This window comes from Scaptodrosophila lebanonensis, unplaced genomic scaffold, assembly GCF_003285725.1.
Source record: "Scaptodrosophila lebanonensis strain 11010-0011.00,11010-0021.00 unplaced genomic scaffold, SlebRS2 tig00000061-arrow-pilon, whole genome shotgun sequence".
NCBI lineage: Eukaryota > Metazoa > Arthropoda > Insecta > Diptera > Drosophilidae > Scaptodrosophila > Scaptodrosophila lebanonensis.
The window spans coordinates 9,080,603-9,104,746 of NW_022060554.1; the positions used below are offsets into that span (position 1 = coordinate 9,080,603).

The following is a 24,144-nucleotide window of genomic DNA, read 5'->3' on the forward strand; positions in this document are numbered from 1 at the left end:
TATGCCTGATAAAAAGGCTGTTTCGGAAAGATGATAGCCATGCTAAAGTGGTAAACAAAAAACCCAAATTTAGTTCAACAACACAGTCTTGAACCCATTGGGTTTCAGCTAAGCGGCCAGTTATCGTGCGTAGATGGTCTGACCAACACATATGAACAGGCTTAAGTACGCAGAAAGATCATTCCATTAAGGATGATAGCGACAATGTTCCTGTTGTATCATACTCACGCGGGAGTACGATTTAATAACTCTTGTTCGGACTGCAAACTTATTGAAGCTTTAATATTAATAAAAAGTAGATACATATTTTGGGGGTTATTTTGAAAACTCGTAATTGGTAAGCCCCTTTCGTAAATCTCATTTGTTTATACATACAATTTCATCAGTTTAATGAAAATACATTTATTATTGAATGTCAAATAGATTTACATTCAAAGATTGTTTTAATTCAATCACAACTAAAAAACGATTTAATTTTAACATATCATTTGTTTAAAATAAATTAACACTATCGCATAATTTGCTATAATAATAGTTCCAAAATGTATTTACATTTAGAAAATTGCTGACTCTTGCGTAATCGGTAATTGGTAATCGGGTTTCAACTGACATTAATATATAATATTAATATATCATTACAAAAACCAACGCATGTATTACATACGTTTTCCCATTCCATAGACTCCTATGTTGGTTAATAATAATATAGTTTACATTTATCCAGGCCCTGACTTTAACTCTCTTTAAATAATTTTACATTAACAACATAAAGGACATGTTATGATTTAAATTTATTTTCAATAAATTTAATAATATAGTACAATAGTTAACAACATCGCGTAATAACGGTATTACAATTTCTTTAAGAAATATAAACATTCATCCACATTCATATCAAATATCGAATATGTGTGTATATGTGGGCTCATAGATGCAGGCGGGATATATTGGTTTTTACACCCGAAGCCAAGTGACAATACAAAGCTCGCGTCCCACGTGGTTTCTTTATAATTTGTGTTTAGTACATACAAAAATAGCGTTTGATTTCATATTTTTAAAAATTAACAACAAAAAATGTAATACATTCTGTTCGATCAATAGCTAGTAGTGTATAAATAATTGTGAAAATCTGGACATTGGCTAATCTAACCCTGAAAGCACTTCCGAAACTATGGATGAGACTTAAATAAAGTGAAACAAACATGTGTTCTAAGAACTTTCTATGCACTTTTAGTTTTCAGTTAAAACTATTAAATAATTCTCTTTCACTAAACTGTGTTTGCCAACTGGGGAAATAGCTACAATTATAAACCTTTATCTATGTGGCAGCTTTGTTGTAAGGGACAAAGGAAAAATTCATATATAATTATCTTTCCGCTTTGGAATTGCACTGTACAACGTGTCGACGAATAATTTCGATGTTAAAATATATATGTATGAGCTCAAATAAAAAACATACAATAATAAATAAGATTGATATGGTGCGAGACTAATATACGTATACTATTTCCTTTAACGAAAATAAAAATTAAATTTGTGCTCAAGTGATAAACTCAAAACAATTTTGGGTCCATCGAAATTACTCATTTGAAGATATTTAAATAGCTTTGTAGTTAACTAACATTTTCAAACTTGGCTTATTAAAAGCATTATCATAGTTTAGTTTCTGCGATTTTGAGAATTATTAATTTTATGTCTCTATTACATGCTTAGATAACGTTGTTTCTCACAGACATAAAAGAGTACAATTTGATCTGTCGCATTTAACGTGCACAAAACGTATAATAAAATAACATATAGTATATAAATAAAAAAAACCCCGTTGGGATGAGAAAAAAAGAACACATACAAATTGTTTATCTTTAACCCAATCTATACCGATCTCGACTATAAACAAAAACTGATTAGTTAAATGGGGATGTGATTATTATTCATTTCTGCTCCTAGATTTAGCATTCAGTTTGCAGTCTCCGTGATTTTATTCTGTCCTGCTTGATTTGTTTCCATCAATATAGAAATTTTATAGAATTCACTTTATACGAACTCCCCTATAGTATAAACAAATACATGATTACTCATTTAATTGGCTTGCAGAATTGGAAAACAAGAAAAATACAAATTTCCTACGTTGGTATTACATTTCTTTTGAAACTTCAACTAATGCGGCCCAATGCTTTCGGATCTTATGACACTACACTAAACACCAGACTAGAAATGTTGCTTGATTGTGGAAAAAGGCGTTAGGAGGGAAAAATAAAAATGTAAATCATAATTCAAGTCATGTGATCTGTCTTTAAGTTTAGTTATTAGTCTAGTGCCAGAAGACCATTAGCTTTAGTTACCTAAAATTCAACCGATCTGTCTTTTTTCTCTTCAGTATATATAGTTTTTGTGTGTGTAGCAACTTAAGCCCGGCATTTAAATATTTAGATAAATTACAGTTGCAATTTTTATATTCTTTCGCGCATGGTGTTTTATATGTTCGAGCACAAACCTTGTAAGTGTCCTGCAGGTGTAGAAATGTTTCAAATGATTGTATTTCTTTTTACTTTGCTTTAGTTTGATGATGTCCAAATGGCCTTAGTCAGTCTAGCTTAATGCCACTATCGTTTAATTCCACAATATCATTTAATTCTTTCTCCAATTCACTCATCTTGCCGCTATCAATGCCACCCTCGAAGCTATCTTCGGACATTAACTGAGGTTTACGCCCCAAGAGCTGTTGGTGCTTCAGTCTTTCATTATGGGACGACTGTGATAAAGCTTCCTCGCTGTTGTTCCAATAATTACTTGTCGAATTTAAATTGGCCGCATTTGCATTCACATCACTTTTCCAGATAAATACATTATCACGTTCACCTGAGTTCTGAGAATTAAATGAATAAAAACAATTATTAGTTTAGATTGATTGTTTTTGTGAGTGAATAATCTTCTGGAATCACCTTGTTTATGTTAGCATTATCATTGCTAACAACAATTTTTGATGACTTGAGCCTAGCATCTGCAACATTTACGTTATTGAAGTTAAACCTTGATATGTTGCCGGCCGCCTTCGCCTCGTTCTGAATGGGTTGTAGTTGAATGGATCGTTTGTTATGTGTTGAAGCTGGAAACACTGTGTAATTTACATCTGTGACTCTTGTATTGTTGTTACTCAGGAACTCTGGATTAATTGTAGAGTCATTTTCAATAATCCAATTGTTCCAGTTAGTCGGCGGTATCGATCGCTTCGGACAAATTGGTCCGTAGGGACTACCCATAGAAGATCCAGAGGGCATATCAAAAGTAGATGCATCATCATCAAGTATGGAGTCAGAACGAACAAAGTTGGACGTGTCCCGAAACGAATGTTTGTCATTATTGCCTTCAGCTAACGTCTTGTTCGAATTCCAAAATGAAAATGAGTTGGTATTTTTTGGCCTATTGTAGGAATCAGCGGGCATAGACATTGCATCTACCTCAAGTGCAATTTCACTCAGCTGTTTGTTTATGTCCAGGCTAATGTTAATATTATTCGGCGGTTTCTTTTCAAAAAATGAGGTATCAGATGTTGCAGTTATAATAGACATCGGTCGATTTGAGTGCTTGCTGGACGGTCCCATTGTAGGCTGCTGCGGCGGCAAGAATGAGTGATCCCACATACTGGGGGTACCACTGTGTAGTTTTCCTGCTAATTCTACATTATTGTTGCAGGCATTACTTCCAGCGCACTCATTCCTGAAGTAAGCTGGATGTGTCTGGTACACGTCAGATGGGAACAGATTCTTCGCCATCGTCGTGGCGTGATTGTGGATGTTACTATTGACGTTGAAATTCGGTGGGTTTATGGCGGTCGTCACATTGTGTTGTGGTTGTTGTTGAAGGTTTCCAGAATGTGCATGGAAATCCAAATTTGAATTTCGCGATTGTGGAATTGTATGACCCGGTGGACCGACGGACTGCGTTGGCGTTGCAGCAAAGTTGAAACGTGGTTCATAAGGAGATGGGGGCAGCAGCCCATTGAGTCCTGTTGTCTTATGGGATATTGGACTGTGATGTGGGTGAATTAGCTGTTGCGGAGGATGACTGGAGCCGGAGGACTGACTGTGCGATGGAATGGTACAGTTCGGTTCGACGAAGCCCCTATTACCAATATTTGCCGTTTGCATATATCGCATGGGCGACATCGGTAATATCGGACCCCTATGAGGGCTGCTTTCCTCGCCCATGTTCATTGATTTCTTCGAATTTCCAACCATATGGTTTATGGCTGGAATGCTGGGCAACGGAGCCTTCAAGTGTTTCGCTCTATTGCGAGCACGATACCGTTCCAATTCTTCTTCAGAATGAGCAAATGTGCAACTGGAGCCACGAGGGCACACACGCCTTGCATTTAAATCCCGACACAAACTGATCTTGTACTTATTGCTCGTGTTGGCTGTACCCCCTCCAATGTTGTCTTGCGGTTTGCGGACACCGTGGTGCTGTAAAAAGTGCACAAGCCCCACCACAGCCTGTTTCACCGCATCCAGAGCTTTCGCCACAACGTCCCATTGCGCTGTCTCAATGCATGGATCTATCCTGGCAAGATATTGAAAATAGTCGTGTATGCTCGACAATTTTGCAGGATCATTTGTACGCTGCAGAGCAATTACCAGCTCCTGTACGGACTGCGCAAATGACGATGGGGTTTGCAGCTTATCAATGATGCTTTGCATGTGGGATTTGTGCGATATATCACCGTACAGTAGAGACGACCATTGCTCGGGTGCGATTCGTAGTCCAGCTTCGGTGGCAATTTGCACGATTTGAGCATCATGCTCACGTCTCAACGCGTCGTACGTACGGAACTCTTCCTTAAGTTGCATCAGCGAAGAATCTGCCTCACGCTTGGATACCTTGAAGCAGCTGGCGCGGTAGAGAAGTTGGACAACGTGGCCAATGCTCGTTTTTGAAGCTTGAGGAAAATGAGGCTCAAGGCGTTGAACCACAAACATAACCAGAACTTTTCGGGATAACGCAGATCCCTCTTCTAATGCCAAAAGTACCAGCTTTAACACCTCCTCCTGCATGGCCGGGCCTAAAAATTGGCACCCCCGAGTACGTACCGCTGCCCACAAGTTTGAGCTGAGCTGCTGTGGATTTTGGTGCTGCAAAATAAGCTCCGTCACTGTGCGTTCTCCCAGCGAGCGAGCTGCTCGCAGTGCCCTTACTCGACCTTCCTCTTCCACTAGCTGGCAATTCACCAATGTAACGAGCTTTCGTTGCATTGGTCGTGTCAGCAGATTTCCATTGTTTAGGAAGGATTTAAGGTATAATGCGAGGTCTTCGATGCATTCCTTTCCAAGCTTATAGCACTTAAGATCTTCTGGACTAAGTTCCTGTACGCTTGAGGGCACATTCTGACTGAGGTCGGCGAGTTCAGATTCTTTCGAAGAGGATGCTTTAACCGGGCATACGGCAGCTCCATTGCCAACCAATTGGAGGAGAGCATTGTTAATGGGCAAATTTTCGATGTCAGTTACGGGTAATGTCTGAATATTAAAATAAATATGTATATATTAATCGAGTTTCCAATTATATAACCAAACATTTACATCGTCTGAGCGCAATTACAAAATTAATTTGAGTTTTGATTCAATATTATCCCTCTTCTTGACCAGAAATATTTGTACCGTGGACTCACCTGGTCGAAGGGACATTGCCGATTATAAAGCGTCGTCAGGCATAGTTTGCATATGGTATGCCCACATCCCAAACTGATCGGCACTCGTTGAATCGCCGCAAATTCATTGCAGCAGATGGGACAGTTTAAAAAGTCTGTCCATGAGGGCGCCTGAATTGGCATTCTGCAAGAGAACAAAAATAACCACTTGGATGTCAAATTTGAGATATCTATGTAGGTTTTAACTTGTTTTACGATATCATGTTGTTGGGACATGGACACAAACACATATGCAATCATATTTGTGTATGTATATTTATACTCGAATGTATGTTTGTATGTATGTATATAATGAAATGCAAGTACATAAATACTTGTACAATCATATATACATACATGCATACATACATATACATGTATGCATTTACATACGATTGATCCATGTATACATAAATAAATACATATGTTTACTGAACTACACCAAGATATTTTAATTTATTTATAATTCTAATTTATTGTTTAATTTACCAAACCCATTAAAAGGGCGCAAAAGTGTCCAAAGATAAACTGTTTGTGCCAGAGTCGAGTAAGAAAATTAACACAGTTTCAACGTCATCATACTATGCTTTCTTTTTTCGAACAAAGGCATTTTTACGACTCCCGTTGTTGTTACCGTTTCCACTATATTAGTTGATATTTAGCACTCATAAAATTGTCAAAGGCATTCCAGTGCGTTAATTGCTCAGTGAATAATTTATTTCCAAATGAAGGTTTAATTTTTTAGAAAAAAAACACTCTTGCAGCTTTATGTTACGTTTCACTTTTCACGCAGCTGATTGGCATATACTACCGAAGCTCCATTTAACTGGCGTTTTGGCCTAGGAACTCACCTTCAAAATACACATATTATTGCATTAAAGGTACGAAGAGTTACGTATTTTTTATTTTTGGAAACTTATTAACGTTCCAAAGAACGTTTTACAAAATGGGACGTTGCAAAAAAAATTGTTGAGCTATGTATCAGTTTTCCACTAGCTGCTGCAGCTGTGTGTCGATAAGAATCGATAGCTCGCAACAACACTACTAACGCAAAAAAAAATCAAATTTAATATTCTGGATTTCCGAATGGAATTCTTAATTTTCGTACATTAACGTGCCCCCTGCCACTAAAATTGTACGCAATTTGCTGTAATTAATAAATATATGGATGTGGAATATGTAATGAAATGCATATCGATAGAAGCAAAAGTCATCGATGCTTTCATTAATAACGATCAGGGCTGACCACTCCTTGAGTTTTAAAAGTCTGAGACAAACCTTGATATTCAAAAACCACCACAATAAATTGCATATTTGCAATCATTTATTTTTCATAATTTCAGAAAGTCAGCTCTTAAATAACATTAACAAGTGGCAACCGTTTTTAAACGATTTCAAAAAAGAGGAGGTTATCAATTCGTCTGTATTTTTTTGTTTTTTATATATAACTTCATCAGCTTTGAACTTGTAAGACTATTAGCAAATAAGCGGCAATGGTAAAATAAAAACAAATGCCATGTCCACTATTAACGAATATTTACTCTTTACATCATTAAATATAGGTTTTAGCAAATCCAAATACATACATATTTTGTCTTATAAATCTACCAACTACTGAAACGTAATAGTAAAGAACCATCCGCAACACTTTCTGTATCCTCTATTTTTTACAACAAATAATCATTTAGCTACAATAATACTCCCTAATTTCGGCCCTATATTCAGCTAAATATATCAGCTTGTGTATAGTTGAAGGAGATATAATCCGTTTCAGTGTGTGGGGAAGATAGCTGCTACAATTACGCGTTCTCATGCTAATCCAAGTTTTAAAATTAGTTGTATTTTTACGAATGTACATATTAGCTCGGCTCATTGACTAAAATCTCATGTTTAATGTTGTTCGTTAACAATAAAAGAAATGGTAACTAAGAGTTACTTTGTGCTTGTTTTTGTGGTAGTTGCTCCATAACTAGATGCTTTGCTGATTTTTGACATATTTATAGCCTTTTCCATAAGCATATAAACTGAAAAAAATGTGAAAATAATTAAGTGCAACTGGTAGGTATAAATTATGTAATAATAATAATACATACAGATTAGAAGGATTGATAAACCTGTTATTAAACCCGTCCAGTTTTGCGCTAACAGTGATGTCAACAGATAGTATAGGATCAAAGATATAGAAACTGTGGCCCAGCCGAAAAAATTAAGCAGCGTGCTGAGTCTACGGTCATATATTTTGCATTGAACTTCTTTAAATCCAGAGGTTTTAAAGAAACTTCCTGTTTCATGGAAACTGTCAATAATACGATCTTTTTCAACGAAAAGATTTTGCAACCACGCCGCGGCAGCTTGTTCACCGTCCGGCACATCGTCCAGCGGTATGCGTCGCACAAACATATATGGCTCTACAGGTTGCCCATTTAGCAGAGATAGCATCGTTGGCGGTACCTTAAAGGAGATAGCATTATTACATGGTATACTTTCAGTATAATTTTGAGCTTACTTTTGCATCTCGCTTAAATGCCAAATTAATATCATACACAACTGGACAGATGCCACGCAAACTGGGTAAGCTTGCAGTAAATCCTTTCGTACGTGGAATCAGATGGTGCTTAAGCACTGTCATGCCACGTTCCTGTGCAAATTTAACGGAAGCCTCATGTTTGGTGGCTGTGAAACGGGTACCCTCTGCATTCAGAAGCAGCCAAATGGGATCCGGATAGGAATACACAACTTTTAGTTGATTAGCAATTATTTCTTTGTCTTTGTCGAAATTGCGTTCAAGGAAGACAAACTCTGCCAACTTCCAGGCCCACCCGATTACAGGCACGTATGATATTACTTTTTTAGCGTACGCCTTGCAATTGCCAAGTACTCCAAGTTTATCCGCAAGCATCCAACCAGCAAGCCAATCAATTTCATATGAGTGGTTCATTATTAATAGTACATGCTCTTGTCCGCCATACTTTTTCTCCTCCTCAGCATCCATATAAACTCTCATTTTGCCGTTCGCATACCAATCGGCAACAAACACCAATTCTAGAAGTAATAAAGAGGACACTAAAGTTGCTGCTCTTCATAATTTAGTACTATACTAATCTACTTACGACAATAGAAGGAATAGCAAACATAGTACATAAGTTTGCGGAAGAGCGTTTTATTTACAGGCTTCACAAATATATGCAATAGCAATTGGGCGAAATTCACGGCCAAGCCGCACGTGAAGAATGTGATGGCAATACATAGATGGCTCAGTCTCAGTTTTTTTAGATCGTCAACAGACACCATTTTGCTTTTACTGAAAGGTGGCAAAGAAAATTGGAAATTAAATATCACGTTTTTAACCAATAAGTATAAGTACAAAATTTACGTAATGAAACTTCAAAAATAAAAGATATGAATTTAGATATGTATGTATGTACATATAAGTAGGTAGGTTCATGCATATAACGCCTATAAAATGAACTTTATGTGCCACATTAACACAGCCAAAAACTTTGCACACTTAATATGTGGAAATTATAGTTGAATGTTTATTACCACTTTGTTCACAGCTCCCGTTTCTTGTCGGCAAACTTGAAAGGTAATAAAAACAGTAATACCCAAACTTGCACCGTAGAGAGGCAACGGTCAACTAAATGCGAAACATGTACATTCATAATGCAGGGGGACTGGCCAAACCAACAATTTATACTGACAGCCTGATACGAACGATTAAAGATATCGAACTTTTATATATACATACATACATACGAACACATGTGTGTTTGTATAGCATCAGCAACATTAATCATCCTAGTCGTTATCAAAGAGTTGTATAGTTTTTGTTGTTGCTGAATTGGCTAGTGTTGAAGTGTATATATTACTACTACAGTCATTTAATTACGAATACCCGTAAAATAAAACTTATGGCCCCAGCAAGGCAAAGTCCGTCAGAATCACATTAAAAATACAAAAGTTAACGCAAGATAATGTATACAATGTGGTTTCCATTAGACAACCAGAACTACTCGTCATTTTAAAGCGCCTAAGTATATGCCTATATATGTACATACATATGTATGTGTGTGCATAAGCGCTGTCGATTTTTGCACATTGACAGTGCAGTTATCAATCAGAAAGTGCAAGTGCAGCAATCCTATCCCCATCGGCCTTCAAATGATATACATTGATGGAGCAGTGTTTCTGCTCGTTCACCACAGCTTTACGAATGATTAAATTTTTCCCAACACACAACACTCTTAATTCACCTTTTGGCAATAGTTTTTGTGCGTAAAGTTAATGCAGCTTTACTATGGCGAATACTATAATTTATTTTTGTCCCATAAGTATTATTTTTAACTGGGTTGCCACATGACCATAAAAATGCAAAAAAAAAACAACGAAAGTACTCGATACCATCGTTGAAATGCTTGAGCCCTGCATGAGCTTGAACTAGCTACATTTAGTTGGTTCGTTTTACGACACCGTTCTGTCGAGGAGGATTAATCATTCGTGTTAGTCGCATATATTGAAAAATTGAGAATTTAATCCGGTGCAGTGCAATTTACCCAATTAAACAACAAAGAAATGATGTCGCACGGAAAATTTTTCTTGTTCCTGTTTGTTGGGCTATTTGCCTCGCACATTTGCCAAGAAGGTAAGCGTAATGACGCAAAATAGTTCAACACATATGCAATACATATGTACGTATTTAATATATGCATGTATGTATTCCTTTATGTACATATGTATGTATGTACGCCTGTGCATACGAATGTGCTTTATTTGCGCATATAAGATAATGCAACCATATTTATTCAGATTTTGATTTGAAATGCCAAACAATGAACTGTTCTGTTATCGTAAATATTAATAATAATAATTATAATAAAATTGTGAATAAACTCGATATTTATATATTGTATAGCAACCACAGCAGATACCCATGATGATACTACTACGCCTGTAATCCCAACAACGCCGGACGCAAATACTACAGCTCCTACCCCAATAACCACGCACTCCACTACTGTTCCAACTACAATCAGCCCAAATACAACAAGTCCCACGCCACCAACTACAACCCCATCCACGAGCACCACTCCATCAACTTCGACATCAACTACAACACCAGCCACAACAACAACAACACCAGCCACAACAACAACACCGGCCACAACAACAACGCCGGCATCGAATACGACGACAACTGTAAAACCCACAACTCCGGCTCCGCCTACTCCGACAACGCCTGCACCATCGCCTCCACCATGTCACCGTTTTGATGGACCCTCTTTCATTGGTGGCATTGTTTTAACTCTTGGTCTGCTGGCCATCGGATTGGTTGCCTACAAATTTTATAAGGCTCGGAACGAGCGCAATTACCACACCCTTTGAGCCGCCACCGCATTCACGTCGGCCTTCAATGCGGCAGGAGGAGCAGGAAACAACAGCAACCACTCCGCCACGGATGCCGAACGTGTGCGGTTTGTTCAACCATCGATTCAGTTGCGATCGCCCCCAGCTCAGCCACCACCACCTCCGCCATCATCTGGGACTGGCTCAACTCTCGCCTCTACTCAAAATTGTTCGCCCTCAGCTAGAGATCGGCTGCTGCACACGTAAATTCCTTTTGCTAAAAACCCCTCACGGATAAATAATTCCGTTATTGTTACGAAACTTACTCAATTATGGTATAGCGATGCACCTTTTATTTTCAATTAGTTATACCACATACAGAAGCAGCTTTTTAAAGCTGTATAAAAGGAAAAACAAAAGAATGATAATACATACCAATACTCGAAGTCATCAACTCAAGAGAATGTTCAACGCCTTATCAAATGACCCCTGATTTAATGCAAATATTCATGGCAGCCGTGATTCATTTAGAGGCAATGAAACATTTCCGTTTTTAAGTAAATGTTTAAAAGGCTCTATAATAATTTTCCTATCAGCTATACTACATACCCAGACAGCTGCGAATGTTTTTGAGCTTGTTTTTTTGAATCGTATTAAATACAGAATATTTAATGATAAATGAAAATAATCAAGAAACCAAACGGATGTCCAAGCCTTATTAATCGTCATTGAGCTTGAAAAAAAGGCTCATGGCGACCGTGTAAAGAGAAAATAAACTATGCACATATATGTGTATGTATTTATCGGAAATATACTACAATAACAGCAAATATGTGAGACTGCTTTGAATTCCGATCACGGTAGTTTTCCCCTTAGCCGTGATGGGGAATGGGGTTAAGTGACGAGTTATTGTATCTCGAGCATTTTTTGAATAGGTACGAAAAGAAATATACATTTGGATTATATATATTTACACTATTTTTAATAACTAAAAACAATTCATAGAATCTAAGAAAACTACCTAAAGGTATGCAGTTGAGGGTCTACTACAAGATCCTAACAATTCGATTTATCGCTTCTTGTAAACCTTTTCACAATTTTGTCAAATGGGTGTTTCTGCAAATCGCGTATGCTTTTACTTTATATAAACAAACTAAAGCTGTATTTTAATATAAATTCTTTGGTCGCTATCGGCTTTGCTTATAAATCTAAGCCATATATTTAGCAGTTGAAAAACAAACTAAATTCAATATTTCATCAGAGGCGAGACTGCTATTAACATCTACACATACGTTTGTTTTTGAAGGGTATTTTCAGCGTTTTCCAGATTTTTAAAGTGCTTTTTAATTTAACTTTAAACAAGTCTATTAAAGCTAAAGCTTAAAACCAAGTCAGTGGTCTATACATATATAAAAGTGTATATCATATGCAAATGTTAAATATTGTTTATTGAAAATGAATCACACATATGAATTATACTATATCGCCGCTTATTGTTAGATACACATTTTAACATACATCTACAAAACCCAAAAATATATGTCAATGTACTCTTGTGCACAGAAAAATCTCATAATTATATACTATTAATTACCAATATATATCCAGTAAATCGGTCTTATTACCATATATGTATGTATATCGTGTATAATAAAAACTTTTAAATTAATGGACGCATTCCTATTGCTTATGCCGAAGCTTACCCTTTTTCAAGGACTCTTGATACTTATTCCCGGGACTTGGCAAAGTTCCTGGATGATGCGTAGAGCAACGACGATGACTCTCAATAAGTAGATATTTCTGGTTTGCACGTTAGGGGAACATTGAGTTACCACAACCGAAGCTGTCTAAGACAAACCCTCTTTAAACACAATTTTTACCTTTTTAGAAATTGGGCTAGATGTATTATATTTGCTTCAGTTATTCGTCCTTTCGTCTTATTGTGTGGATGCCTTAACTCGATAAACAACTTCTTGTCGTAAAATATGAAAAAATAGGGTATTTATTTAAAAAAAATTGTAAACAGCTGTTTTGAGTTTAAAGTTCTGTATTTAAAATCAAATATTCATACATAAGAATAAAGCTAGACTACTAGACTACGCTATTTTCACTCAACGCCTTTAATTTTTTTCCAACGCAGATTTTTCCGGTGTCTGTACTCTCCAGTTTTCGTTTCAAGGGTTTGGGTTCCTGTTTCTGGTATTGTGTTTTGAAGCGCAACATTAATTTTGTACCAGCAATGCTCAGATCCTGCTTGAGGACAGCACGTGCATCATAGGTTGAAGGTAAAGTAACCGTAGCAGCGCTGAAATCACGGAATTTTCCCTTTCCCGGCTTAATTTGAATGTCGACAGCGTTATTAAAAAGTTTCCGCAACTGTGCAACTGAAGTTGTTTTTGGTAGATTGATTATTACAACGGAAGATGTGTAAGTCCCTTTGCGCAGCTGTTTTTTGGTAGCGCGTTTCATTAAAGACTTGGCCTTCCTTTTTTCCAGTGACTTCTGCTTACGGTCAACCAAATTCTTTACAAATTCCTCCGACTCGGTTTTTGGAATAGATACTAAAATATCCTTAAAAGCTTTATCGGCTTTTATAACAGTATTTATTGCCTCCAACGCCGTATCGCGATCTTTTTTAGATCCGAATTCGACTAAACAGAAACGTGCATGTTTTTGACGAGGCTTATGTGCCTTTATAATTAGTGGGGATAGTGCCTTCGCTTTTAGCTGGAACTCTTTATCATCCAAGGGCAGTTTCTGTGGGAAGCGTACATACAGCCGAGTGCCTTTTAATTGTTCGTATTTTGTTCGTATTTGATCTGCAGATATTTTAGCTGCTACAGACTTGGCTTCTGGTACTTCATCCTCTTCCTCGCTGTCGGGGTCTGATGAAGAGTCGCTAGCAGCCAAATCGAACTCTTCCTTACTGTCGTTCTCCCCACCAGAGGAAACCTCATCCGTTTCTTGATTCTCGCTCTCCGAGCCAGAAGCTTCGTCAAGATCTCCCTTCATTCTCGAAGTATTCAATTTCGTGTGCACGTGTTGCAAAGAAACAATAATATTGTGCAGCAGATAGAGCCAGGGTGTCGCAATAACTGGATCTGAATATACTAAAATACCTGCAACCCTGTGACGATATTTCAAAAATACTGCTCCGCCTAAATGTTTTCCGACTATAATTTAGATTCTAACTCAATCACCCAAGCTATTTCAGAGAAGCTGAAATATTTAGATGTCACAGGAGTAATTATTAGGTACATTAAAAATGTATGCACTGTACTGATTCATAAAAATTCTTTAATAACAATAAACCAAATTATCCTAAGGGTGCAAATTAGCATTATAAGGAAGGTCGATCTTCTCTAATGTATTTTTTACTTTTAGCGAGTTTTTTATGAATTTAATTTAATTTGTCCAATTATTTAGATTTCTAATAGATTAATAGAAATCAATTGCAGTAACACCTCTACTACCATTCGTTGTGAGTCCAAAATCGAAGTATCGACCATCTCTATCATAAAACAATTTGCATGAAAATACTCGATTGAAAGAATCAGTCATTGCCATTGTTATCATAGCAAAATAGAAACAAAATAAGTTAGCATTAGTATTTAACACACAATGGCGCTTCAAGATAATGTCAAGGAATGGTTCACATCGGAGACGTCGAGGAATAAAAATTCGTCGCTTGTAGCAGGTCTTCTTGTAAGGGCAAACAGTTCGGCAATTGACGCCTTTGTGCTGACCGAGAAGTTCGACTGAATGATTATTTTAATTTGCCTCTTTCAGTTTTTCACAGGATGGTGGATTCTAATTGATGCCATGTCTGGCGAAAGTGGACGCCAAATAACAACTGGTCATGTATTCATAGGAATATTTGGCACTCTTAGCTTGTTTATGGTAAACACTGTTAAAAATTCCCATGTAAGTATCACAGCCCGATCTAAACAACATATATAATATACATATATACAAATTGGGGGGAAAGGAATCACAGATGACTCACTGTGAACTAAATAAATAATAATAAAAGTGTTCTGCAACTGATTACCTGCAAAGGTAAAAAAGTTACCAACATTTTTAAAGCAAGAGGTGTAAACATGAAAGGTCTACGTCGCCGGCTGAAAGTTTCTTATTTATTTTATGATCTTAGATTTCAGAAGATAATACTTCGGAACGCGCGAGGTTAGCTAAAATTTGGCTCCTTGTCGGATTCGTCATTGGTTTTGCGTCCATAATTGCCGCTATTTGGGTGATGATTGACAATTTTATAAATAACGGTAGGTTTTTCTATCTTACACAAAATTACATAAAATTAACCCATTTTTTTATGCAGAAAAAAAAGATAGTAGTAAGGGAGTGGCCTTACTACTGCAGAATGTTTTCATACTTTTCGGAAGTCTTGTATACAAGTTTGGGCGCAACGAGGAAGATTGGAACGAATAAGAGGCAAATAGGCACTAATGCCCATTTCTAACCGATAAAAAAATACATTTAGCCCACATATATTCATAAACCACGATGACTACGAATGTGGAGGTTACTCCCACCGCCACATGTGTTTTAATACGATATAATCTCATTCTCACAAATAAACAAATCATTTGCGTAAAAATTCGTTAAGTTGTTGGCTTAATTTTATTCCACGCACTGAGTAATACGGCAACAAAGAGTATTTTTATGTAAGTATACGAAAATCCACGTAAGTGCAAACTATAATAAAATCTATAAGAATTGACCGTATTACACAAGTACAATCAGGTTTAATTTTGTGCATCATACGCGTCAATAGGACACTCGTCTTCATTCTGCAAACACCATTCAGGCTGCAGACTCTCTGCACCAATACCGTTTTCCACCAATCGCTCACGATGCATCAGAATGCGTGCTTCAGCCTGGCGCCAATTTGTGGCAGGATTTGTCCACAGTCTCTCTGCAAAGAGGTATATTATTCAAAATTATAGTTTTGAAGTTATGTTATAAGGGTGATATGTTTGTTACAAACCTGCCAATGCACTGGCACGAGGCCAAAAACGATTGTCCAGTGTGAATTCATCAATCTGCTCGGACCATATAGCAGCTTCACTACCAAGCACATGATGCTCGTAATCACCGGCAATCTTGGCCAAACTGTTGTCGTACACCTTCTGCCAGCCGATGTATGGGGAACACCAGTTATTGCCGTTGGTTACCCAGCCTGCACCACCACAGTCAAAGTAAAGGGCATCGTAGTTTGAAACTATTATGCGATACCCGCGCTTTAATATTTCCTTCACCTAGAAAGGTTTCTTTTAGTCATAACTTGAAAACCAATTTTTTAAAATGTACATGCCTTTGGATCTTCACCAGTTGTCCAGATCTGGATTATGTACCTATCCTTGTCGAGGAAATCGTCGATAAAAGGCGCTTCAGTTAGTCTACTCGTCCACAGTGTTATTGGAGTGCGTGTGCCATTTGCAACGCGGTCTACTCGTTCAAGCGCTTTTTCTTGAAAGTGACCCCACAACTGCATAAAATCTGATTCTTCAAGACCCCAACCTTGAGCATTCATCCAACTGCGGATGCTTTGGCTGCTATTCCAGCAGTTTACAGATACTTCATCTCCGCCCATGTGAAAAACATCGGGATTGAACAGCTTAAACATGTCGCTGTAAATGTCCTCTAACACATTATATAGACCCTCCACTGTAGGATCCAATTGTCCACAGGGAGGCTCCACACAGAAATTTTTCCACGGTTGGGCGTTAAAACATGCCGTCATATTTTTGTGCTGCCAGCCTTCGCCTAATAGTAAGATCAGGACGGGGTAAAGAAATCTGGATCCCGTAGAAATAAAGTATCTAACATACCCACATGAGCCGGCGCATCGAATTCTGGCATTACACGTATACCTCTGACTCGTCCGTATTCCACGACGTCGGCAACATCCTCTTGACTATACACTTTGCGTGGTGAATAGGCGCCCAACTTATAGAGTTCCGCCTGCTTCGGGACCTCGAACGGAAAACTGTGCGAGTCAGTGATGTGCCAATGAAACGTGTTTAGTTTGACCATAGCCATTCCATCTAAGTAGGTATATAATAATGAACAGATTCGTGTACAAAAGTTTCGGAAAGAAGTCATGAATCGTACCTAAAGTGCGCTTTATGGACTTCACAGGGAAAAAGTTACGGGCGGTATCGAGTAAAAGGCCACGCCACTTATATACTGGAGCATCATAAATAGAAGCCTTTGTCACAATTTGTACTTCGCGACGAATATCGTCGTAGACAATAAGTTGGGCAAGAGTTTCGAGCCCATGACGAGCTCCAAAGAAATTTTCTGCAGTTATGTTCACCGACACTTGGCCATCGGCAGCCGAATCTATGCTCAGATTATAGCTCTCATCTGTAACCAGAGTAAGTCTAGGTAGTCCATCGTGTTGCTCTTTAAGTGTAACACCTATGTTTAACTCATAACCGCCGTTATTCAAACTCTTTCGGCTTGGAATTTTGGCATGTATGAGGTCCATCCATCTGTTTTCGACGTTATTCCATAGGTTATCCTTTTTTCTGCTTGCCAGCAACTTAATCTCTATGTTGGATACATCCACTTGTTTCATAAGACGCTCCAGCTCAACAGCTCCCGTCGGTTTGGGCCACAACGTGCCTATGTCTTCACCACAAAACAATCTACATACTGGCAAGCTGATGGCTTTCGAGAAGTTCTCTTCGCTAAGTTCCACCTTCTTGCAAACTCCTTTTTGGCACTCGTAGCCGTAAACCAGATGACTAAAACCGCATAATTTGTAACAAATTTGATAAGTTTGAGAATCATGTTTGCTACTTACTCGTTATTCAACGCCTCTGAAGGTGTTGTACCAAATGTCAGAAGAGCCGCCAATGCAGCGACCGCCAATATACGGGAATTCATTTTACGTTTTTGCTTTTAAAGGCCTGTCGACGTGCACAAATCAAAATTTCAAAGTCAGCCCGAGAACATACATTGAATAATCAAACACGAAAAAGCAATTGGAAAACAAGTTTCTTTACCTGCAGCCCCTTGCTTAATGTTTCCCTCCTCCACACTGCTGTGAAGCACAACCGATACTCAAGTCGAGGGCTCTTCAGCAACTGACGCTTTTTTGTTTTGTTTGCGCCAATTTATAGATTCTTTGGGCCATACATTTGTATGTACTATTATATACATACATACATACATATGTGTGACTTACCTAAGGAGGTGGGTGAGCGGTAAAGATTATGACATGATAAGATTACATGTATATGTATTCACATACATTCTCCTTGAATGATTTCTTTTGTGTTTTTCGCCAGAAGATACTTATCGAACTGTTCGTAAATTTTGGAGGATGTATGTATGCACCCTGTCATTTGAAAGATAGGCAAGACACGCTAACTTTTAGAGCTGTGTCGGTTTCCTACAGTACAAAGATTCTGTTACCCACTTGAACTAGATCTTTTTTGAAGCTCATTAGGTTGCACATTTGAACATTTCTATATAACACATACTGGAAAAGAGAAAGCTCCTATATAGGAATTCCGTATAATATATATGTACATATGTATGTATGCATGGGATGTATCAGGTAGTTGATCGCGACAATACATAACAAAACTTTATTATTAGGATCTCAGCCTTTTGAAATATAAGCCGAGGCAATAAAACATTGCTGTTATTTAAGAAAGGGTCAATATCAACAAACAGCAAATTGTTTCTAGCCCAACCAGTATGTTGTATGTAGTCACATTAGTATTTATATATCCTTCATTGGAAAGTGTAATTGCTGAATATTCGGTTGCAGATCTAATGAGCTGTCATAGAAATTACTTAACTTTTGGGATTATAAAGATAGGGGAATGAAATTGGATAATGAGAATATTGTTGCCATACCTGATACCAGCACCTGATGTCTAAATTTTTGTTGACGCTAATGAGTTCTTAGCTTCTTATTTTAAAACAACTTTAAGCAGGTAAAAAACATGTGGTTCATTGAAAAAAAAAAAAAAACTCCAAATGTCTAAATCTTTTCAGTCAAATCAAGCACCAACAAGTTTGTCTAAATTTATTTATTGACTGCACATGAGAGCTTACTATCTAAGTTGGGTTTACGCCCTTTTGTGTTAAAGTGTTATCCTCGTATGTTTCCAAAACATCGGCCAAATGCTCGTTGTCTCGAGGTTTTTTGAACTGTCGTTTTTTATTTGAAACTTTTTTGCGTTTTGGAATCGGTTTCTTCAGACCATGATCTTGCATCGAACGAATACCTACATACATATTTAGGAAATTAAAAATCCATGCAAGCAAGACATTGTTATGCAGCAACGCACCTTGTTTTTCGAGGTATTCATCAATTTTAGCATCATCCATAGCGTCGACAGTTGCTGAACGCCATAACTTTTGAAATTCTTCATCTACCTGCAATCAAAAGCTATAAAAATGTTTCTTTTAGTAGAAACGTGCTTACTGAAAAATTCGCAGCTCTGTCGTTGTAGAACAATATCTTCTTTTTGTCAATTGGCCGTATAATAAATAGAATTTCAGCCGCTCTATTTTTCAAAACCTTCTCACAGTGCGGTAAAGACTCCTGAACATCCTCTAGCAGAATACCCCCTAGCCCCTTTAAGTCGTGCTGTTTTAATAGGCGCATAAGACTTTTGCCATCCTTTATCTTATAGACTGGCTTAAAGCTGAATTTTTGACCATCCGGGGTAACATCTATTTTAGGATTGTTACTTAGGGCTTCGCCCGCTAGCCACTGTGGATGTGGAGAATTCATAGTTTTGGTAATTGTATATGAAAATAAATACAAATTTACATTTTTCACTGATTGACCAATATCAAGTTGATTCGTTTCGTCTAATATTTCATCTATAGTAAGTGGGTGGTCATCCCCATCCTGATGGCGGGTGCGCATGAATTTGACTATCTTGGCTAGCACTCCAAATCGATACTGGGAGCTACCAGACATTGTCTTATACCTACAAATGGGGTAAGGTTAAGAAAATGTTGCTGTGATTGGGAAAGTAAGAAGCTCAAAACATACGTGGACGCATCCATCTTTGGAACAGTGGGTGGCCGCATTTTCTTCTTGGAGTCATCACGAAGCGCTGGGAGGGGTGCAGGCTCAGGCCTGTTTTTTTTTTCAACGCTATAGAACAACAAATATTTAAGATCGGAAACTTTAAAAGAGACACTGGGTAGACTCACGTTGGCGTTGCCATGGCCCGTTTTTTGAACGCTTCGCGTTCCCGCAACAAGGCTGGATCCATTTTATATTTTAACTATATTTTTTCTGGCAAACAGTAAAGGGATTTACTTCTTTCAGCTATAAACAAATGCGGATATCTTCTTCTTTCCTGCTTTATTTATATTGGCCCAGTGTTAGAAAGGTGCTACAGAAATTTCGAGTTGCTGTGCAGCCCTTAAATAGTGCTAGAAACAGCTGTTCGTCCAAGCGACCCACAGATGTTGAGTAGATTGTCGCGTTAGTTGTTTCTAAAGGACTCAAAAAATTGGTATATCATCAAATTCTGGATTGGTGGGCTATATCGTGTATTTAGTGCGAAAATCCACTACTTTAATGCATTATAAGTAAAACGCTGCAATAAATGTCTTAGACAATTCATATAAAGTGGTTGTTCATTACCGTTTATTGAAATCGCCTTAATAGATTTACATATGTATAATAATGGTATTAGGCAAAGTTACTTTATATATGTATATATAATATTGAAGTCTATGGAATAAATTTATGTTTTCAAATCTGAAGACACATTTATAATATAGACAAATGTATGTATGTATACTACAATCATCTTTGTTAAATATGTATGTAATTATCTTTGTCGTAATACGTTAGTAAATAGTACACAAGAGTTCGTATGTTTCTTTGTTATTGGTAAACACGATTTTTGTATTGTGTGTCCGCATTGTCCTGTTAGTGGTTTTCAAGCATTCCGGTTTTGTTGGATCCGTTTAGGTTAGGTCTGGTCTATTTCTATGTGCTATGACAATAGAATACTCTTGGACAAGTCAATTGTACTGTTGCTGTTAATCATTGTTTCCGTTCCCGTGTCCGTTTCACTCAATGTGGTGTTCAGGTTCTGGTTGATTCCGTAGTGTTTGGGCGGTTGGTCAGTTGGTTTATATTTGAACTGTTTCTGAAGTTAGTTTTGTAAACTACTCGTACATGTACAGTACGTTCTCTGTTAAGTACAATGTTGTCAGTGTCTGTGAAAATAGAAAGATAAAAATGGTTTGACTTAGCGGCAGCATCGTCATCTCTTCCATGCATATACATACATATGTATTTTGGAATGTAATATACATATGCATGTAGGTGTTGTACAAATCTGTGGTTTCTGCTGGTTAACGAACGGAGTAGATGTTGCCTGTTCATTTTGTTGTTTTTAGTCAATTCATAACCACTTACCTAGGACCTGGGCTCACTCATTCCAACTAAGGCTATATTAAACAATTGCATTAAATGTTTGTTATTTGGGTACTTACACTTAGTTGCGACGCAACCGCTTTCTGCCACCGTCATCGCCGTCTGATCCGCTACGCTCCTCAGCTTCCATAACCTTTAAGATTCCTCAAATAAAATAAACTTTGCTTGCTATTGGTAGAAAGTAATTGCACTTACCTTTATTTTAGTCCCACAGATCTCTGCACCGTTTAAAACGTGGATGGCCTTCTGTGCACTATCTGACTCGGAGTACTTTACGTAGCCACAGTTCTTGTTGGGAAGCAGATATACATCGATAAGTCCTTTCCAGCAGGAGAAAATATTCTTCAGAATGGAATGTGGCAAATTCTAGAAAATTGAAAATAAAAAATTCCTGTTTTCTGCTATAAAATAATTGTTTAACCTACTGCTGTGAGCACAATAAAGAGTCTTTGAGCGACTGGTGCATCCGGGGATGCCAGAGGCTGTGCTGGTGGTAAGGGGACGTTACAGATGGAATCTTTCTTTGTACGCTCTAAAATGGGAGTATGCTGTAGGCTCATTTTGAATATGTGTATGGTTTACTTACTGTCGATAAACGAAGTATCCATACGAGAGGAGCTCATGCCAGAAACTTTCACAATAATTCGTTCACCCATGGGATATTCTAGGCCATGAAGCTTATCCCTAAAATTAAAATGAATATTCGAATAAATAACAGCTAATTTGTATGGCAGTTTAACTAACTCACTTGGCATAAATAGCAGCTTCGGGATTGTCATATACAACCACGGCTTCGTTTGTGCGAGGACCATCTTGGAATATGTAACAACATTTAGACCTATCCAATAAAAATTGCTCTCGCACTTACGTTCTCTCATTATTTGACAATAATCAAGGCCTGGAATTATATCGAACAACCTCCAGAGCTGATCCTGATTCACACAGTTGCTGGCAGTCACCTCCAGACAAGTTGGCTGTGGGACCGGCACATTTTGCATTCGGAGAAAGGCAGACATATCGTTGTTTACAGAAGTGTTCCAATCGTTGTTAAAACCACCGGCAGAACTTCCACTGCCATTATAGTTTCCACCACGCCCGGGACCAAACATCGCATTATCGTCAGCAGTCCGACCATATTGATCTCGTTGAGTGCGAGTGGAACCTTTTGGCTCCGCAAAAACTGCCTTGTATTTGGCCGAGCAATTTTCAAACGCGATTGCTGCGTAGTAGAACCTTAAATATTTAAATTAATATACAGTTTCGATTACCAGATTTGTAAGACGTTTTTGGTGCATAACACTTACTTTGTAAATCGTACATAGCCAAAGCCTTTGGGGTTGCCATTGTTCTTCTCCTTGACTATGGTCACGCTCTCCACCTCACCCCATTGAGCGAATTCGTCACGTATGTCCTCCTCAGTTGCGGTCTTCGGTATAACAATAAAAAGACGCAAGTATTTTTCCTGTTCATTTTCTGACTTGTTTGAACCTTGGTTGCGGCTGTAATTAAAATACAAAGGGAGACGACAATCGTTTAAAAAATAGGCATTTGGAGGCAAACTAAAATCATATATGTACTTTGCAGCAACCAGCACTTTTAGTGTTCTGTCGGTCTTGCCGATTGTTTTGCCATTCATCATTTCCTGAGCCTTTGCGGCGTCAGATGTGCGCGAAAACTTTACATATGCAATTCCCTTGTTTTCTTGTGTGTGTTTGTCCTTGACTACCCAAATATCTTCAATTTCACCAAATGGAGAGAACGCCTACGGAAATTTAATTTTAGTTTTTAAAACATTTAAGGAAACAAAATATTTGTATGTATGTATGTATGTAAATACCTCACGGAAGTCTTCCTCGGTATGGGCCTTATTGCATATAATAAACAAACGGGACATCGGCGGATCATCATCATTGGAGTATTCTTGGCCACGGCCGCCACCTCTTGACTGAGAGCGATAATCGGACATTGTTGTAGGTATAAATACAGCTTCCGAAAAAATTACTAAAATTTTCTCACAACGCGGCTGTCAATAAAATGGCTACAGAATTGTGTATCTGATAGAGATGGGACAAGAAAAAATATCCGGTCACGCGAAAGTCAATCGCTTGTTGCTGTGGCAATTCGCGTGAATAGCAATCACGACTTTTACTTGACAAATTCTCTTAAAACCAGGTGTGCACAAAGCAATAAATAAATCAAATTATTCAACATTATACCTGCTCGCAGGCAAGGAACAGATGTTTCTTTATCCTATTGAAATATAAATTGAATGCTGTTTTCCTACCTGATGAGAATCATACCCATATAAGAAACTGTAACCGTTGAAATTGAGTTTAGTTTAAAAAAAAACATTGTTCAGTATGAGCCTACTGCAATATATTTTACTTCTGATATTGTTTCTATCGCATAAACGTTTTATTTATTGCAATTTGGCGGACATGTCTAAAAAATCGCATGTAGAGGATTTTGATGGAGTTCCAGTATTATTTGCTGCTGTAACTTCAGAACTAGAGAAAAACGAGCAGAGTTGGAATATTGTGTCATTTCAAGAGGATATCGATATAATTGATAAGTGCACAGTTATCTATCTAGATCAGTGCATTTCATGGAATAAGTGCCGACAAACTTGCCAAAAAACTGGAGCTAGCAGTTATAGATGGTTTCA

At 37.7% G+C, this 24,144-nt stretch overlaps 8 protein-coding genes across 14 annotated transcripts; 2 read left to right on the forward strand and 6 right to left on the reverse strand.

The window, feature by feature from the left end:
• Positions 1 to 1,542: 1,542 nt before the first annotated feature.
• Positions 1,543 to 6,670, reverse strand: LOC115624754 (roquin-1). 2 transcript variants are annotated; one of them, XM_030519584.1, is made up of 4 exons: positions 6,535 to 6,670; positions 5,666 to 5,828; positions 2,943 to 5,513; positions 1,543 to 2,866 (listed from the first exon to the last, which is right to left on the reverse strand). In XM_030519584.1, the coding sequence occupies exons 2-4, from the start codon at positions 5,825 to 5,827 to the stop codon at positions 2,585 to 2,587; spliced, it is 3,015 nt and encodes a 1,004-aa protein (XP_030375444.1). In that variant the 5' UTR covers position 5,828; positions 6,535 to 6,670; the 3' UTR covers positions 1,543 to 2,584. The 2 variants fall into 2 exon arrangements, with proteins under 2 accessions (XP_030375444.1, XP_030375445.1); XM_030519585.1 differs by having other exon boundaries at positions 2,676 to 2,859.
• Positions 6,671 to 7,501: 831 nt separating this feature from the next.
• Positions 7,502 to 12,839, reverse strand: LOC115624504 (1-acyl-sn-glycerol-3-phosphate acyltransferase gamma-like). Of its 5 annotated transcripts, none has more exons than XM_030519212.1 (5): positions 12,730 to 12,839; positions 8,794 to 8,984; positions 8,190 to 8,725; positions 7,777 to 8,134; positions 7,502 to 7,707 (listed from the first exon to the last, which is right to left on the reverse strand). In XM_030519212.1, the coding sequence occupies exons 2-5, from the start codon at positions 8,972 to 8,974 to the stop codon at positions 7,616 to 7,618; spliced, it is 1,167 nt and encodes a 388-aa protein (XP_030375072.1). In that variant the 5' UTR covers positions 8,975 to 8,984; positions 12,730 to 12,839; the 3' UTR covers positions 7,502 to 7,615. The 5 variants fall into 5 exon arrangements, with proteins under 5 accessions (XP_030375072.1, XP_030375070.1, XP_030375071.1 ...); XM_030519210.1 differs by lacking the exon at positions 12,730 to 12,839 and adding an exon at positions 9,937 to 10,031; XM_030519211.1 differs by lacking the exon at positions 12,730 to 12,839 and adding an exon at positions 9,579 to 9,678.
• Positions 10,146 to 12,699, forward strand: LOC115624506 (sialomucin core protein 24). Its single transcript, XM_030519215.1, is given in 2 exon segments — positions 10,146 to 10,325; positions 10,596 to 12,699. Coding segments are annotated over 2 exon segments (768 nt in total). The 5' UTR covers positions 10,146 to 10,255; the 3' UTR covers positions 11,294 to 12,699.
• A 216-nt stretch (positions 12,840 to 13,055) lies between the features above and the next one.
• Positions 13,056 to 14,154, reverse strand: LOC115624505. The gene has a single exon (XM_030519214.1). It carries the CDS (start codon positions 14,036 to 14,038, stop codon positions 13,118 to 13,120), a length of 921 nt encoding a protein of 306 aa, XP_030375074.1. The 5' UTR covers positions 14,039 to 14,154; the 3' UTR covers positions 13,056 to 13,117.
• A 413-nt stretch (positions 14,155 to 14,567) lies between these two features.
• LOC115624990 (transmembrane protein 50A) lies at positions 14,568 to 15,641 on the forward strand. The gene is made up of 4 exons (XM_030519858.1): positions 14,568 to 14,731; positions 14,816 to 14,950; positions 15,180 to 15,306; positions 15,363 to 15,641. Exons 1-4 carry the CDS (start codon positions 14,648 to 14,650, stop codon positions 15,470 to 15,472), a joined length of 456 nt encoding a protein of 151 aa, XP_030375718.1. The 5' UTR covers positions 14,568 to 14,647; the 3' UTR covers positions 15,473 to 15,641.
• LOC115624989 (chitooligosaccharidolytic beta-N-acetylglucosaminidase) lies at positions 15,642 to 18,183 on the reverse strand. The gene is made up of 7 exons (XM_030519857.1): positions 18,058 to 18,183; positions 17,856 to 17,961; positions 17,159 to 17,796; positions 16,876 to 17,091; positions 16,359 to 16,810; positions 16,032 to 16,302; positions 15,642 to 15,959 (listed from the first exon to the last, which is right to left on the reverse strand). Exons 2-7 carry the CDS (start codon positions 17,936 to 17,938, stop codon positions 15,790 to 15,792), a joined length of 1,830 nt encoding a protein of 609 aa, XP_030375717.1. The 5' UTR covers positions 17,939 to 17,961; positions 18,058 to 18,183; the 3' UTR covers positions 15,642 to 15,789.
• Positions 18,184 to 19,080: 897 nt separating this feature from the next.
• Positions 19,081 to 20,298, reverse strand: LOC115624792 (general transcription factor IIE subunit 2). Its single transcript, XM_030519635.1, has 6 exons — positions 20,237 to 20,298; positions 20,073 to 20,177; positions 19,845 to 20,007; positions 19,494 to 19,784; positions 19,357 to 19,444; positions 19,081 to 19,293 (listed from the first exon to the last, which is right to left on the reverse strand). Exons 1-6 carry the CDS (start codon positions 20,296 to 20,298, stop codon positions 19,124 to 19,126), a joined length of 879 nt encoding a protein of 292 aa, XP_030375495.1. The 3' UTR covers positions 19,081 to 19,123.
• Positions 20,299 to 20,727: 429 nt separating this feature from the next.
• On the reverse strand, positions 20,728 to 23,510 carry LOC115624666 (RNA-binding protein 45). Of its 2 annotated transcripts, XM_030519457.1 has the most exons (10): positions 23,317 to 23,510; positions 23,057 to 23,241; positions 22,784 to 22,978; positions 22,348 to 22,712; positions 22,228 to 22,291; positions 22,066 to 22,163; positions 21,905 to 22,011; positions 21,675 to 21,845; positions 21,539 to 21,612; positions 20,732 to 21,259 (listed from the first exon to the last, which is right to left on the reverse strand). In XM_030519457.1, the coding sequence occupies exons 1-9, from the start codon at positions 23,443 to 23,445 to the stop codon at positions 21,541 to 21,543; spliced, it is 1,386 nt and encodes a 461-aa protein (XP_030375317.1). In that variant the 5' UTR covers positions 23,446 to 23,510; the 3' UTR covers positions 20,732 to 21,259; positions 21,539 to 21,540. The 2 variants fall into 2 exon arrangements, with proteins under 2 accessions (XP_030375318.1, XP_030375317.1); XM_030519458.1 differs by having other exon boundaries at positions 20,728 to 21,612.
• Between the last annotated feature and the right edge of the window lie 634 nt (positions 23,511 to 24,144).

Coding starts and splice junctions, on each gene's coding strand:
- LOC115624754 (XM_030519584.1), bottom strand. CDS start 5,827: ATGCCAATTCAGGCGCCCTCATGGACAGACTTTTTAAACTGTCCCATC. Junction 5,514..5,665: donor GGCAATGTCCCTTCGACCAG/GTGAGTCCACGG, acceptor TTTAATATTCAG/ACATTACCCGTAACTGACAT. Junction 2,867..2,942: donor ATAATGCTAACATAAACAAG/GTGATTCCAGAA, acceptor TTTAATTCTCAG/AACTCAGGTGAACGTGATAA.
- LOC115624504 (XM_030519212.1), bottom strand. CDS start 8,974: ATGGTGTCTGTTGACGATCTAAAAAAACTGAGACTGAGCCATCTATGT. Junction 8,726..8,793: donor TTGCTATTCCTTCTATTGTC/GTAAGTAGATTA, acceptor TATTACTTCTAG/AATTGGTGTTTGTTGCCGAT. Junction 8,135..8,189: donor CATTTAAGCGAGATGCAAAA/GTAAGCTCAAAA, acceptor ATCTCCTTTAAG/GTACCGCCAACGATGCTATC.
- LOC115624505 (XM_030519214.1), bottom strand. CDS start 14,038: ATGAAGGGAGATCTTGACGAAGCTTCTGGCTCGGAGAGCGAGAATCAA.
- LOC115624990 (XM_030519858.1), top strand. CDS start 14,648: ATGGCGCTTCAAGATAATGTCAAGGAATGGTTCACATCGGAGACGTCG. Junction 14,732..14,815: donor CGCTTGTAGCAGGTCTTCTT/GTAAGGGCAAAC, acceptor TGCCTCTTTCAG/TTTTTCACAGGATGGTGGAT. Junction 14,951..15,179: donor ACACTGTTAAAAATTCCCAT/GTAAGTATCACA, acceptor TTATGATCTTAG/ATTTCAGAAGATAATACTTC.
- LOC115624989 (XM_030519857.1), bottom strand. CDS start 17,938: ATGAATTCCCGTATATTGGCGGTCGCTGCATTGGCGGCTCTTCTGACA. Junction 17,092..17,158: donor GTCCATAAAGCGCACTTTAG/GTACGATTCATG, acceptor ATACCTACTTAG/ATGGAATGGCTATGGTCAAA. Junction 16,303..16,358: donor CAACTGGTGAAGATCCAAAG/GCATGTACATTT, acceptor AAACCTTTCTAG/GTGAAGGAAATATTAAAGCG.
- LOC115624792 (XM_030519635.1), bottom strand. CDS start 20,298: ATGGATCCAGCCTTGTTGCGGGAACGCGAAGCGTTCAAAAAACGGGCC. Junction 19,445..19,493: donor ACAGAGCTGCGAATTTTTCA/GTAAGCACGTTT, acceptor TTTTGATTGCAG/GTAGATGAAGAATTTCAAAA. Junction 19,294..19,356: donor TGAATACCTCGAAAAACAAG/GTGCGTTGCTGC, acceptor ATATGTATGTAG/GTATTCGTTCGATGCAAGAT.
- LOC115624666 (XM_030519458.1), bottom strand. CDS start 23,445: ATGTCCGATTATCGCTCTCAGTCAAGAGGTGGCGGCCGTGGCCAAGAA. Junction 22,713..22,783: donor GGCTATGTACGATTTACAAA/GTAAGTGTTATG, acceptor TAAATATTTAAG/GTTCTACTACGCAGCAATCG. Junction 22,012..22,065: donor GGATACTTCGTTTATCGACA/GTAAGTAAACCA, acceptor CTCCCATTTTAG/AGCGTACAAAGAAAGATTCC.